Genomic DNA, 16,140 nt, shown 5'->3' on the forward strand with positions numbered 1-16,140 from the left:
GTTAGCTAAACGTACTTATGCCTACCGTCATGCATCCTAAACATACATACCTACAGAAATATTTAGATAAAGTCCTAATTCATCAAGCTGAGTCGATTGGTGGATAAGACTACACGCTGCGTGCCTCAGAAAAGGTATTGAAAGTATGAGAGAAATTCATATATAAGGAATGAAAAAATACATAGGTACATGTATTTTCTTCGCTAATGTCGATGGTCTTATAAAGATTTAAGGTTCAACTGAGAAAGCTTTGAAAAGCGGCATAGACCACGGAAAAAGCGGTTTTTTCTCACACCGTTGCAAAAATCTTGAAAATGAATCAGTACTCTACGAATGCCACGAATACATTGATTTATTTTCATGAAGATTTTTCCAACTATATGAGCAAAAACTGTTTTTTTTTTGTCTCCAAGATGGCCGTTTAATGAGGCGTTCTCAGTTGAACCTTAAGCAAAAATATGAGAACAAAATGAATTGTGGAAGCGATACATTATCGCTTTCAATATAGGTACCACGTGCTCCGATCCAGAAGGCCGGTCTGAATACAATTTGCGAAATTGGCTGTGTGGGTGCCGTTACAAATGCGAGTATGCAAACTAGTGTATCAAATTTCACTATATTTATAATAAAGTGTGGGTTAATAATGCTTTTGCTTTGCTTCGAGTAAGTATTGCTGATCCATGTTTAAAATAATGGAAAAATGTTGTTTTAATGGAGACAGTGCTTTCCCTTCCCCTTTCCCGTTCTACAAGATGGACTCGGTAGCGTTAATCATAAAGAAGCGTGTTAAGAGCTCTATGAGACGTATTTATGTTACTTGAATTGCTACAACATCGAAGGGAAGCACTCCAAGTGACGAATGAAGCGTGACTAAAGCAGAGAAGGCAGCGAATAGTGTGTTTCAAGTTCTTCAACCCATCACTCGACTGCAAGATAAGAACAATTATAATCTTGGATACAATCTATCCTACACTGTGTATGTGTGAAGTGTGTATAAATTAGATCCAAGCAAGGATGAGAAAATGCATTCCTCAACAGTATCTTCAGTTAATCGTAAAGTATCTCATTGGTGACGTCGGCTCTCAAGCAGGCAGCGAAATTTAAAGCAAATTTCTAAGCTGATAAGACACAATCACAAAGCTGTGGGGTAAATAGAGCAAAGTTTTATTCAGTGCCGCTGACTCTATGTGATCTTTTGTACAAAACCAACTACTACATCTTTTCATTGTCTGTTCTAACTATTATACGAAGTCTGTCATAAATCGAATCTAACCGCGATGGAGTAAAGTACTAGCAACAATGAAGCCAAGCTTGTTTTCAGTTTCATCGAAAAGAAATCAGCGAAAGTAAAACAAGGACGTGCTGTTGAAAGTGATGATATATGTGTTCAGGCAGGAAAATAAACATCTGAGAAGTCGGAAGATAAGAGCTTAAAATTGTTCCATGATGGATGACATAAACTGGAATAAGATTATCTACATAGACGACGAGAAGAAGGTTCGTATTCATACTTACAACCTATTTATTCAACTTTTACGTTTTCTTAGGTGTAGTACACAACTCATACTTATTGTACTTGTCCTAGGAATAGTATAAAATACTCTATGTTACTATATCTGTTGACTTGTGATAATGTATTTATTTATTTTCAACATTTTGCAAAAATGAGTGAAAATCTCTTACATGGCCAAAGAAAAAGATTAAGCGCACGTTTGGAGTAAAAGGGTTAGGGCTCAAACAAAAATCTAAACTTCACCACATCAAGCCAGCACAAATCCTTTTATTTCCATTTGCGGTCACAACAACTGTGCAAAATTTAGGGTTGACTGGTTATGACCTGGTGCAGCGCAATGTTTGAAATTTGTATGGGAATTCGTATGAGAAAACCTACTTTTTGCATTTTCACTTCTAGAGACCCCAGATCTACCTGAAGAATGTAACCTATAATGTATATGCACAGATTAGGATATGCCTAGCAGTATGTTACGTAATGTTCTAGCTTACTTCCCTTCCTCTATGTGACAACATGTCACATTTTATTATACATCCCTTCCCCTCGCGCTAAAAGTGTTACGAAATTTATGAATGGTCCCTTGGTTGCTCGAAAGCTACTCAACTGGTGCGATAGACGACCACACCAACGTTGTAGATTGGGAGTTACTAATGCTATAACTAAGATGATCGAGTACTGGACTTGAAAAACAATTACAGTAATAGTAGTATTTTCGATTTTCAGCTGATTTACTTTGATCAGAAAACATACAAATTGCCGGAGGCTATTCTCAACTTATACTCAGACCGAGTACGTCACCTGGATTTGAGCTACAATAAGCTATCTTCGTTTGCATCTCTGGAACTTTTTAATAATCTCGAAGAACTGGTATTGGATAATAACTATCTTAATGATGAAGTCATATTCCCCGCTCAACTGGATCGAATCAAATTGTTGTCGCTGAACAACAATAAGGTAAGTACCACCTATAATCAATACGAGTACGGCGGATTCTACGTAAAATACAAATGAGCTGATATCTAATCAATGTTCTTCTTAAGGATGACCTCTGTTGCTACAGAGCATCCCGAGTCGTAAACAATAAACTATCTTCCTCCTGGCCTGATAAAAGCGGCATTATGCGGCACAGTCTATCTATCGCAATTCTGCTACTGGCCCCAGTTGATCGGACCCTTTAGTCGATGCTTAGTGTTCGACGGAACGTTTCTGTGTTTAATCGAGGAATTTCACCTTTTACAGTTTGAAAATTTGGACCTGTTGCTCACAAAGCTTTCGCTCTGCTTTCCCAATTTGGAGTACTTGAGCTTACTTGGAAATCCAGCCTGTCCCAGTCATTTGCTGAGCCTCAAGTACTCGGAGTACGATTATCTTAAATATAGGTAAGTACGGGGTATTATTTAACTTTGCTGCTGCATTGTCCATAATGGCAAAAAGTACCATAAGTTTTATAATATTGATATCAAATTAAGGGTAATTCCATGCTCTTCAATATGAACCTAAGAACCTTCAAAACTTTGTTTTATTTGGGTTAATTAGCAAAAAATATAATGTTTTCTGGCCAAAAATAGCAAAAATAAAATATTACTTTGTAATTTTAGGTTTACACTGAGGGGCTTTCAAATACCTTTAATTTGATATCATTATCGTGAAAATCGTTCGTTTGCGATGCGGGACGCCTACTGGGACTACCATTTTACATGTCGGCTTTATGCGTTAATATCTCCCAAACCAACAATAATATATTTCTTCGCAAAAATATTATCATATTTCTAATAAAGTCTTAAAAATAAAAAAAGGATGCTAAGTTTTTAAAACGGTTTTTTACACGGCTTTTTTTACACTGTTTTCGAAATTTTCACGGTTTTCGAAATTAGCACGGATTTTGCAAAAATGTTCTACGCACTTTTGAAGGAACGGATTTCGCAATTAACACGATTTTAGCAAGTCAATCAAGCTCCAAAACACTTGACGTTGCCTGAGTTATACAGAATATCGCTAAACCGATAGTCGCCATTCTGTATTTCAAAATAGCCTCAGACATTGATCTCTAACATGCGCTCATTGGGCCCGCTCTGAAAACATCAGTATGGATGGATTGAGTTAGAGAATATTCCGTTAGACCGGAAGTCGCCAAATTGGTGTTCAAATAACCTCAGACATCGATATTTGCCGTCTACTCGTCAAGCCCGTTGCGAAAATGCCCATATTGATGGGTTTAGAGAGTTCCACTGAGCCGGAAGTTGATATCCTGGTTTTCAAAATGGCTTCAGACATCGATATCTGGCATCTACTCGTCAAACCCGTTCCAAAAATACCAATATTTATTAGGTTTTAGAGAATTCCGCTACGTAGAAGTACAGATATTTCATTTATGTGACAAACAAGCACCGACGAACCGACATGACAGAAGTGTCCCATACAAATAATAAAAACGATTGTTTTGAAATGAAGCGATCACTACTGTCAAACTACGATAGATCGCTCGCCATGTTTGAATCTGGACAGGTTTCTCGATAAGTATATAGATATTACAGAAGGTGTGCAATTCCCTCAGCTGCGTATGTAGTGGTAATATGCATCAAAATAGTATTCAGTACTCATTGAAAATGCATGTATTCTTTTCCTTTTTTGCTTGTAACAGACAGTTTTGTTAAATAGTACATACATAGGATAATAAAAAGCTGGAAAAACGATCTTCAACATGCTAAAAGAAAGTTTGTTCGTTTTAGTATACCTGGTACAACGTTGACAACATCTTCGTTTCTGCGTACTGTTGTGTTATCGACGAAGACTACGCGAACCATTGTACAGATGCCACTAGTGTAACAACGTATTTTAATTTGAACAATTAGGATAACATCTGACGCATTTTTGTTCCATGTGGCACGTCGGTTCGTCGGTGAAACAACTTCGAATTCAAAGCGATAATCTACAGCTACAGCCACCATCAATTACAATCGATTGGTATTTAAAAAGGTGTAGGTTATCTAATTCGAAGTTAGTTGCCATACGAATGAAATTTCTGTGCTTCGTATTTTTGTGTACTTTTTGAGAAAATACAAACATTTGTGCTTTCCTAATTTGTAACCGTCATCAATTATAACCGACTAAACGAAATTTCTGTATTTCTACATATTTTTTGTCGATTTTTCAAGAAAATATATTGCCGGTTGTCACGGTAAAGATAGATATGTCGCGTTGTCTCAAAAAATGGTGATTTGGTATGGCTTCCTCGTTCTCCGGATTTAACGGTACCAGACTTTTTGCTGTGGGGCTACTTGAAAAGTAAAGTTTATTCTAGCTAACCCAAGAACCTTGGTGAATTCAAAGCTAATATACGAACTGAAATTGCTGCGAATAAGTCCGAAATGCTGTCTAATGTCTTCCAAATGCTTGAAAAAGAGCTGCTTTTTGCTTGTATCAAATGGGGGTGGTCATTTAATCGATGTTGTATTCTAAACCTGATTTATAATAAATGGCATAAAATATCCTAAAAAAAACTTGTTTACTTGTGAAAATAGGCTGAAAATGGTGGAGTTGTTCAATGTTGAAAAACGATACATACAGCTGACGCACCTTGATACGATAAACATACTAGCAGTCCTTAGTCCTTACTCGCGAATATTTTTTTCTACAACTGTGCTGTTTCATCTCTATCTTATAACAGAATATGATTATCCCTGTTCTACTCAATATACGTATTCATAACATTATGGACCCTGCAAATCTTATAATCATGCTGAGAAGCTTGACGAGTGAAGGTATTTTACGGTTTCACAAAAAGAATCTCTGCTCATAAAGGACATATAAAAAAAAATATTTACTATTCCAGATAAAGTTTGCTCGAACCGAATGTCCGCCTGGTTCGAACAGACCACTCCGACCCGAAAGGGCTGTTAATCATTTCTGAGAGCCTGTGTGCTTGGTCGAGTTAAATAATCATAAGAACAAGTCCTGAATAATTAACTATCTCTTAGGTACCAGTCCTGCACTCCTTTCCTAAACTAACCTCATACCCAAGGTCAAAAGAGTCGACTACTAGCAAGATAAACATGTGCCCCTCCCAAGCGAATTGATCAACCTGCAAGTAGGAGTGAAATTGTTTGCTAGTGCTACTTACAGATTTTATTTCAGTGGTAATAAGTGTCTCATTCCCTCTTATAAAACTCATTTATCGCTGCTGATCTCTTTCGGCATTTCGACGCCTTCGGTCATCAAATCCTCAATTTCCGTCGGAACTCGTATATGAGACGCTCAAGGAGTTCTACAAGCTCAAATATCAACTATCTGAAGCGAAGACGTTTTTTTATCCCTTTATGTGCAGCTAGGGCCGAGGGTGGTGGCTAGCGGGTTTCATTAGGGTGACCATACATCTTGGTTTCCTAGGACATGTCCTGGTTTTTCACTGACTCTCCTGGTGTCCTGGGTAGTTGAGAAAAACGCTTGATTTGTCCTGGTTTTCTCTTGTAAACTTTATTTGAATTTATTGAGTCGCTTTATTCGCTCTGCTCCAGATCGTAGTTACTACTGATCGCAATCATAACTGAAACGTATACTCAACCTCGTTCAGAGTACGACAAACAAAACTTAATATACTCGAGTCTCCCCATTGTAGCATCCGATGTCTTTTTTAATCTCTCAATACTTCCCTTTCTTAGTCCGTGTGCAAGGAAATTATGCAACTGAATAAATCGAACCGATTCCAGTTATGGACCAAACATCAGGCGCTATCAATGTCTATGAAACGATGATTACCAGATCTTCTTCTTGGCGCTTAAATCGTCTTTTATCCGGAACTAGAAGAGTTTCCGTTAGTATCTTTGAGAAAAAACGTCGATGTTTTGATGACTCTGCTTCTTCTTGAGTTCTCTTGTTAGTTGCATTTTTCGTGCTACTGGAAATCTATTCATTACAAATAAAAATTGCGGAACATCAATAACAATCGTGGAATAACTTCATTGAGCGCTCTCTCGAGCTCGTGTTTAAGGAACCACTTCACGTTCAATACTAGTACCTAATCAGTCAGCTTTGTGTTCGCCAAGTGGAACAGTTATTAAAGGTACAAATGCAGCCTTAACTTACGGAAGTCGTCGTCATCCAGTTTCACCATACTCGTAATGACGTAATGATAATATCTAAAACTTTGACCGCGGCGGAAAACTTTGCTACGGAAAATAATATGCAACGCGTAGTACAACATATTACAATCTATAGATTCACGTTTATATTGACGATGATAAGATTGATGTGCGTCTGCACGATCTATCCCCATGTCCTACCAGTAAACTCATTACAACGATCATGTCGGAATACTTAATAGTGGAATCCGTTAAGTTTGAAACCTGGAGAATTTTTGTCCAGGTATTTCCAACGGTGTCGTGAGAATACGAGTGACAAAACCTATTCCTTCATATCTGAACTTTCAATACGAAATAGAAAGCGTAGCCAAATCTCAAATCACGCTGTGCATATATGAAGGGTAGACCGCTACGTGCCAGCTCTGTAACAAGAAGACTGTACGGAAACCATGTACAAAAACCTATAACGAAACAACATCAACTACCAGCAAACCGAACCCACAGCCCTCATCAACATCAACTAAATCACAAACAACCGGATTCTTTGCTCAGGCAACAACGAATGCTGGAACTACAGCACACAGCGTGTCCGATCATTGTGATGCACCTACTACTTCTCAAGCAACTGCCAGAACCACTGACAATAAACTTACACGGACATCACGAAAACGAAAAACCAAGAGAATGCGGACTAAGTGATTCCCGAGCCACAACAATCGATGGAACTAATGGATCTGCCACAAGAGAGAAGATCTTTATGTGAAGTAACAAATCGCGTACACAAGATGTGATACATATCTAATTAAACTCCATTTATTTAATTTTATTTACATATTGTAAGTATTAAAAGATCCACGGCTCAGGTAAGCTAACGCATTGAGCCGTGCAAAATAAATGAAAAAAGTACCTAATCCACGATTAACATAGCTTCACGTCTGGATGCTGAAAAGCGACTGACCTGTCGAGTCTAGCATCCTACATAACAGGGAGTATGGAATGTCTCACTAAAACTGATATTATTTACACCAACCTATCTGCCGGTTTTCATACAACAATCGATAAAATGGAGAAATTTGGAAGCAACGGTAGGTTTTGTAGCTGTTGGAAATTGCCAGATATAGCGCAGAGAAGCTACTTGGGACCTTAGATATTTCTGCTTTATTTCAATAGTGTGTATTAAGGGTTGAAAACTACTTGCCGGTCCTGCACAGACGATCTAAAAATATTTTATCTCTTCCACTCAATTCAAGATTGCCGATTTCTCCAACAACGCATGAATCTTTTGCTGGTGGTGGTGTAGCAAGAAATTCGTGTGTATAAATCCGAAAAAGTGCGCGGTTATCGAATTCAAACGAAAAATCTTGTGATAGAACTTTTCTTCCCAGACCTACAGAACTTTTTTACTTTACAAAGCTCAGCCTGCCAGATCCCAGAACTTCAAGTGCTGACAACCTGTGGAGAAGGCACATACGATTGAGAGGTAACGGGGGGAGGCAGTCCCCTTTCGACTGTCCTGGGTTTTTACTCACCTGATATGGTCACCCTAGTTTCATACATCCCTGACGGGCGAAGCTATGGTGCCTTGAACATAGGCAACGCAGATCCTAGGCCATCATTGAAATGATAAGTTCTGCGTTTGAGATGTACTTCACCCGGTTGCCAGACGAATACCTGTAATTATTACGTTTGATTATGTATGTATATGTCTAATTGTGAGTCCCACTGTGGTGGTTTGTGCGTGGAATGTGTAAGTTTTAGTGTTCGAGTCCAGGGGTGCATACTTGTCTGAGTTGGCGCGGATGCTCACTAATTGCGTAAGAGTGTGTGGATGTTTTTTCGAAAGTTGTTCTACTGGAGCTGTAGAGCTAGGGTGTCGGAAGAGCTACCCGTCAGAATCACTCGCTACAATTGCAGACGAGATCAATTGCAGCGGGTCGTGATTCTAAATGATATTTGTTGTACGGTACAGACATGTGCAAACACAGGGACGTCACGTTCGCGTGCATCATCACGAGGGGTTCGAGCGTTTGTCCGTTAACGTGTTCGATCGCGTCGGCGTTTGTATGTTGCGTGTGCGTGCATGTAACTTTGCATGTATAAATTCGATTTTATAACCGTGTTTCCATTCGCATATTCGCGTGTGTTTTTAGATGATCGCGCGCGGACCGTGAATTTGATACTTAATTTTCGCAATATGGCTCAGATGCTAAAAGAAAGTGAGTTCTTCCATATCACTTTCGCTTATTCGAGATTTTGCATGTATTGGTGGACGATCGCATTTGCATGTTCGCCCCTGCCAATTCACGACGAGGGACTCAGACATTTGTATGGTAGCGTATTCGATCGCGTGGGCCTATGTATGTTGCGTGTGATGGCGTGTATGCAGCTTCGCGAGTACAGTTTCGGTTCTGTTGTCGTGCAGCCATGGAGCAGACTTCCGGACGTGATCGACCCGTGACAGCGCGAACACCGGCGCCTGTGGGTTAGCGTTTGTAAATTTGTGAATGCTATCACGATCATTTTATCAAAGAGGTACTATCGTGCTTTGAAGATCGCGTAGGGCTGTCAAAGATTGTTTGGTATATTGTCATCTTCGGGAGCCCTGACATGGTACAGTCCAAATTTAGGAGAGTTCCAGGTCGGCGCTCGTCGCTAAGCCCAAGGTACCTCCAGAGAGTTCTTGGCCCCAAACCCACATTGTACATTATTTCGACCATGGAATAAGGGGGTAATAAAGGTCGCCAAGTTAAATATTAAATTTGATCATAATGTAGCTTTACTAAAAGTAAAATAATCGTATCCCAAGTTTCTATGTGATATCATCACTGTAATACTGCTTTGGTGGAAAAGCCCCCGGACCACGTCAAGGTACAGTATCATGCCGAGGGAACTATCTGAAGCGAAAAAGACGTTATATATATATATATATATATATATATATATATATATATATATATATATATATATATATATATATATATATATATATATATATATATATATATATATATATATATATATATATATATATATATATATATATATATATATATATATATATATATATATATATATATATATATATATATATATATATATATATATATATATATATATATATATATATATATATATATATATATATATATATATATATATATATATATATATATATATATATATATATATATATATATATATATATATATATATATATATATATATATATATATATATATATATATATATATATATATATATATATATATATATATATATATATATATATATATATATATATATATATTAGGGTGGGGCATTGTTATTGTTATATGGAAAAACGTAATCATAACCGAATCAACCGAGCACAGCACTTTTTTGGTTCCATTTGGGGTCCCAAACAACTGTGCAAAATTTGGGGTCGATTGGATTTGACCCGGCGTAGCGCATTGCGTTTGAAATTTGTATGGAAATTAGCATGGGAAAACCGACTTTTTTGCATTTTCAATTTTACAGAATACAATTCTACCTGCAGTATACCAACAATTAAATAGAAGTGTAGTCCAGGATATACTGAACAACTTTGCCGAAGGATGCATGGTGCTAGAATGTCTCTACAACAAGTTATAGCTGTTCAAAGTTCGATAGATCGAATTTATTGCCAAAAATCATTTTTTTTGCCAACACTGCAGGTGTACCAATGATATTTCATATAGCATACCAAAAGAACATCATATACTTTAGATTTCCACATTGGTATGTTTGGATGAATTATTTAAAAGCCTTAGCTCAATTTCATGGGTGTAGGTAATTTTGCAATAGGGCGTAGTGAGGTAAGAGGGAGGGGGGGGATGTAGGCTCCAACATATAGAAATTCTAACTGAAATAACAAATCTTGTCGAGTTGAAATGTTCAGATGAATTATTTTAAAACATTTGCCCAATGTCCTATGCATAATAGTAACGATGAAACCAAACATACTGCATCCCTCTGCATTGGCTTTATATCAATGTAAGTAAAGTTGCAGATTGAATCAACTGATGTCGAGTTGATATGTCAGAGGAATGCATTGATCATATTTCAGTTTAATACACACTAAGATTTGATAGGATGCTCTTTTCGATGTTGTTCGATCACCTGCAGTAATAATTGCTGTTGAACTGGGGCTCTTGTGGATTGTGTAAATGTTGTAAAATAATTCATCTGAATATTCCAACTCGATAAGATTTCAGTTATTTCAGTTCGAATTTCCATATTTAAAAGTCTACCCCCCCCCCCCCTCTCCCCTCACTACGCCCTCTTGATAAACTACTTATGCCCATGAAATTGAGCTAAGGCTTTTGAATAATTCATCAAAACATACCAATGTGGTAAATCTAAAGTATATGATGTTATTTTGGTATTCTTTATGAAATATTATTGGTACACCTGCAGTGTTGGCAAAAAAAAAAGATTTTTGGCAATTAATTCGATCTATCGAACTTTGAACAGCTATAACTTGTTGTAGAGACATTCTAGCACCATGCATCCTTCGGCAAAGTTGTTCAGTATATCCTGGACTACACTTCTATCTAATTGTTGGTATACTGCAGGAAGAATTGTAGTCTGTAAAATTGAAAATACAAAAAAGTAGGTTTCCCCATACTAATTTCCATACAAATTTCAAACGCAATGCGCTTTGCCGGGTCAAATCCAATCGGCCCCAAATTTTGCACAGTTGTTTGGAACCCCAAATGGAACCAAAAAAGTGCTGTGCTGAAAAAGCGATCATTTTGCCCCACCCTAATATATATATATATATATATATATATATATATATATATATATATATATATATATATATATATATATATATATATATATATATATATATATATATATATATATATATATATATATATATATATATATATATATATATATATATATATATATATATATATATATATATATATATATATATATATATATATATATATATATATATATATATATATATATATATATATATATATATATATATATATATATATATATATATATATATATATATATATATATATATATATAACGTCTTTTTCGCTTCAGATAGTTCCCTCGGCATGATACTGTACCTTGACCAGTTTGCCCTTACTAACCCGTAACGCGGGTGGCAGCGTGAAAACTGCCGAATAGGGGCGAGAACAATATGAAGCAACATCTGATGTTTCTCCAAATGTATGTGATATCCAAGACTGACTTGGATAGTTCCATCGAGCCTAGTTTTCGTACCTTACATAACTAGACTCACTGTTCACCATTCACCCACAAGTTGGGCTTTCATGGAATGTATGAATAACAGTAAATGAATGCATAAACCTGTCTATGACATTCTAAAGCATTCAATAGAATCATCAATTGGCTGGTTCATATGCCGAGATTTTTTGAAAGTCTGATCTGCTGTCTCCTCGGTGTTCAACAAGTGTCTGCACCTAGTGCCTGCAAATCCACAACCAGGACAACCAACGCTGTGCAGTTGTGTTAGTGCTGAGGTTAAATCGGGTGGAATTTTTCGGCAATTTTTATTTTATTTACAAAAAAAGGTGATTTTTATTAGATAACCCGGAAAAACTTGAAAAAGTTCGCGTTGGCATCACGGGAGGGAGTAGGGATATTGGATTTGTCTACGGAGGGGGTCCAAACTGTCAATTTTCTGTCCTCGTGGTATGTAAACAACCCCTGAAAAGAATATCAACACACAACAGCGAGCTGCGTTAACAGGATCCATCCGCCACGAAATAAAAGTAGTTGTTTTACTTTTAATTGTACACTGTAGATACATAAGTGCCCCATGAAATTTGTTTCTCTCGAGATCGAAGTTATTATTGGGCAAGTCAAGCGGTTGTAAAACATTTTAAAATAATTTTGATTACTTGGGAAACTAAGACTTCCCTATGAAATTCTCCAACATATATTTCATTTAGGATATCTTTTTCTACCAACAGACTCTACATCATTCGCTACCTTCCCAGGCTACGCATACTGGATGCACAACGCGTGAAGAAAATGGAAAGAGATTTCGTTCGTTGCCAACAGAACCAAGAGTATGAAACGGACGATTCCGACAGTCGAAGGGGTAGTTCATTGAAGCATTTCTACGTGAACCTTAGCAGCCGGTTGGGTGTTCGCAGCAAGGATCCCCCTGTGTATCATCCACTACCGGAGAGCATTCGCGAAGCAGGTGATCATCGAGGAGCATACGGCAAGTGCCGCTATCGCTACATAGGGGCACAGTCGGAGGGAAATCGGTTTATACTCAATACTGATTTATGAGTAGTTTATTTTAACTTGTGATTACTATACATATCAAAGAGTAACAGTTTATTTGAATGAAGAATATGTGAGAATTATCATTATAAGAAGAACATCACAATGACGAAACAACGACGATCTTTTAATTCTTACCAATCCCAGTCAAATCCTGAATATTTTTAACCAGATATGCGTTGTATTCCTTGTGGTTGACAGGTTTCGCTTCGACGGCCGTTGTTTTGTTCCGAGCTGAATCCCCGTAGAATTCGACCTTTGTTCGCAACTTGAAAACGTAGTTTTTAAAGCTGATAGCCGAAAAGATTAGCTCCGCTTCATCCTTGTTGAAATCGAGCGCGTCGCCAATTTCCTGTGATGTTTTACCAAGCATTTGCTCTGCCAGGTCCGTGAATATCGTAACCCATCGATTCGAGGTCCAATCTCCAATCAGCATCTGTGGAAGAGCATTGAGTGAATTAAAAACAAATGACGACTACAATTTTAAACCTGTCAAGCCAAAATAAACTGTTGATACACCACAGTACAGACAAAAAAGAACGGCATGGCAAGTTTAAGTGATCATCGCTTCTTCCAGCGTTAAAGTGGTTTTATTCAATTTTCTCCTTAGCTTAGCAAAAATGGTTTTCACCTAATTCTTCTTATTCTTTCTCTTTTGGGAAGAAATATAGCATAATGCCTATTGCATTGGCTTGCTAAGCCGAACAAAGTTTAGATATTCCACTGGTTCTCATCATCTTAAGCAGAAGACCTTTTGTTGCGTACAACAGATTTGGCGTCTATCCCGCACTAGCTTAGTTCTGCAACTAAGTTAATGTCGGATTCTGATGAGACAACGATGAAACGCAAATTTTATAACTAATTCAAACGTTTGCCGAAAATAAGATGTATTTTTATTCTATACTAGGAAGATTTGATAGATTTATATAAAAATATGCAAAGGAAATCGAAAAGATCAAGAGGTATCGTATTCTTCTCGAGAATGTTGTATCAAAAAATATGGACATTCGAGCTAATAGTCTAATTACTCAAATTGATCACCCTGAGAACCACAGAATTTTAGCACCAAAAACAAAAACAAAAAAACTGATACTCACATTTACCAGCAGTCGGTACTTGAAATTCGGGAAGTCGGCATTACACTTCTCACATCGATACTGTCCATTCTCCTGATCAACCACCTTCTTGTTACACTCCGGCTGCGGACATGCCTTGTAGACCGCATTGCCAGATTTGATATTGTGGATCAAGGCTTTCACCTGGAAATAATCCGGCTTGTCACCGTTTCCCAGATTTCTCTCCTTAGCCTCATGGAACGTTATCCATTCGGTGACGTACCCGGCACCAGCACCTGTGCGTGTCGATACGCTGCTGATTGCCTCATGACTACCGCCATTGTCGTACCAACCGCGAACCTTATGCGCAGCTTCAATGTCGGGGTTTAGTTTCATGACACTACCGCCAACCAGACCTAGAGATTTACCGCCACCGAACTCTGTCACGCGAGCTCCCTTCACTAGAACAACCGGGTTAGTAGCGCTAGGAAATGATTGAGCATCATCACCCCAGAGTGTCAACTGAACAGCTGCGTGACTCGAATCGACCATTGTGATTTCTCGCTTTTTTAGCTCTCGGCCTGACGATTTGGCCGTAAACTGAACAACATCGCTGACTTCTTTGCAGACGCCGATTACGTCAATCATCGCATTCGGTTCCATGTTGGCGATCTGGGAAATAGGCACAAATGTGTATTGAATCTCCGGTAAGGATGAAACTTCTTTGCACTCTTGGATGATCGTGTCATTTGTCATCGTCATTTCGTAGTCATTCTTCAGTGTCGAATATTGTTTGTTGGCCGGTTTCAGCTGACACTTGGTGATGTAGTACACTTTGTCAACCTCAATCATGTCGAAGAATTTGTCGCACTGTTCTTTAAATGCTGTAACACGAATTTCACCCGACTCGTCCATTATATCCATAGAGAAAAGCTTTCCCTCGCCTTTGGCATTGCTCCAAGTGCGAATTGCCGACTTGGACATTACACGAGCCTTGATCACCCATTTATTCTGGTAGGGACTGAGCGAATTAATAGGATGTGTCAGGGTATCGCTGGATAAGCTGGCACTAGAAGGTGCCGTACTTGCATTCAATGAGCGATTTTGATAACCGGATCCGTTGCTGCAAATACCAATTGCTTTTATTGAGATAAACATATAGCGTTCAAATTTACCTTATAGTTCCAGCAGATTCGGTCCTAGCGGGAGTAGCAGTTGGTCCATTGTTCGTTGCAGCACCATCGGACAATTGTTGCGGATTACCAATCTTTTCCCCAATTGATGCGCCTGGTTTTACAACAGCAAGTTCCAAAATGATTAACACACGTTTCTCACCGCGCTCGCCACGGTTCACGACCGACGTAATGTAGCGATTGATACGAATAACGGTAAATTCCGACAACTGGCCGTTCTGGTGCAACTCATTCAACTGCGTGGCCAACATGGCAAAACTATATAAATTTTGACCGTCAGAGATCAGCAGTCGATACCGTTCCGACTGTTCCCCTCCACCGGCAATTCGCTTTGAACCCAGAATTTGAACAACTGGTTGCTCCAGTTCATTCCCTCGCATCATGTCCTGTTTAGGTTTGAAAAGATTTTCTAATTATTGTTCCGAGATGGACAATTATTCAAAACTTACGGCAATACAGCCCGCAGTAAGCAGTCCACTATGACTCATGGTTCCGTTTTCGTGTTATTTCCTGATGTCTCGACAGCAGCTACTGCGTTTATTCTAGATCGAAATTGAGTACGATACCTTCGATCAACTTATCGTTCCACTTTTAAAATACAATAACCGGACAATGTAATGTAATGTATATTGTACAACAAAATGTTTTTTCGCGATTCTAAATCACTATTTTCCAGGATATATTGACGAACAGTTCAGACAGTCTACTGTTTACAACAAGCGCGCGAATTTCAAACGTCATTCGATTTGGACGCTTTCATGAAGGGGTGCCGGGTAATATTTTTTGAAATCTGTGCGCAGATATGTAGAATCATTGGCGATTCTACGTTGCAAACATTCACAGATAGCGCTAGATGTAAAGAGTTGCTGATTTCATTTTGTTGATAGTGGATATATTTTCTGTAAACTTTGGTAAGAAAATAACGTTCAAACAACATATCGTATCTTAATTCGATGATAATTGCTTACAAAACGAAATAAAACTATCATTAAATG

At 38.0% G+C, this 16,140-nt stretch overlaps 2 protein-coding genes across 5 annotated transcripts; one reads left to right on the forward strand and one right to left on the reverse strand.

The window, feature by feature from the left end:
- The first annotated feature begins 514 nt into the window (after nucleotides 1-514).
- Nucleotides 515-13,014, forward strand: LOC131677525 (leucine-rich melanocyte differentiation-associated protein). Of its 4 annotated transcripts, none has more exons than XM_058957386.1 (6): nucleotides 515-663; nucleotides 753-1,147; nucleotides 1,252-1,497; nucleotides 2,237-2,467; nucleotides 2,753-2,892; nucleotides 12,576-13,014. In XM_058957386.1, the coding sequence occupies exons 3-6, from the start codon at nucleotides 1,444-1,446 to the stop codon at nucleotides 12,901-12,903; spliced, it is 753 nt and encodes a 250-aa protein (XP_058813369.1). In that variant the 5' UTR covers nucleotides 515-663; nucleotides 753-1,147; nucleotides 1,252-1,443; the 3' UTR covers nucleotides 12,904-13,014. The 4 variants fall into 4 exon arrangements, with proteins under 4 accessions (XP_058813369.1, XP_058813370.1, XP_058813367.1 ...); XM_058957387.1 differs by having other exon boundaries at nucleotides 1,322-1,497; XM_058957384.1 differs by having other exon boundaries at nucleotides 753-1,497.
- LOC131677507 (replication protein A 70 kDa DNA-binding subunit) lies at nucleotides 12,893-15,898 on the reverse strand. Its single transcript, XM_058957361.1, has 4 exons — nucleotides 15,595-15,898; nucleotides 15,128-15,531; nucleotides 13,995-15,075; nucleotides 12,893-13,333 (listed from the first exon to the last, which is right to left on the reverse strand). The coding sequence occupies exons 1-4, from the start codon at nucleotides 15,631-15,633 to the stop codon at nucleotides 13,025-13,027; spliced, it is 1,833 nt and encodes a 610-aa protein (XP_058813344.1). The 5' UTR covers nucleotides 15,634-15,898; the 3' UTR covers nucleotides 12,893-13,024.
- Nucleotides 15,899-16,140: the final 242 nt, after the last annotated feature.

The sequence above is a fragment of the Topomyia yanbarensis genome, chromosome 1 (assembly GCF_030247195.1).
Source record: "Topomyia yanbarensis strain Yona2022 chromosome 1, ASM3024719v1, whole genome shotgun sequence".
NCBI classification, from domain to species: domain Eukaryota; kingdom Metazoa; phylum Arthropoda; class Insecta; order Diptera; family Culicidae; genus Topomyia; species Topomyia yanbarensis.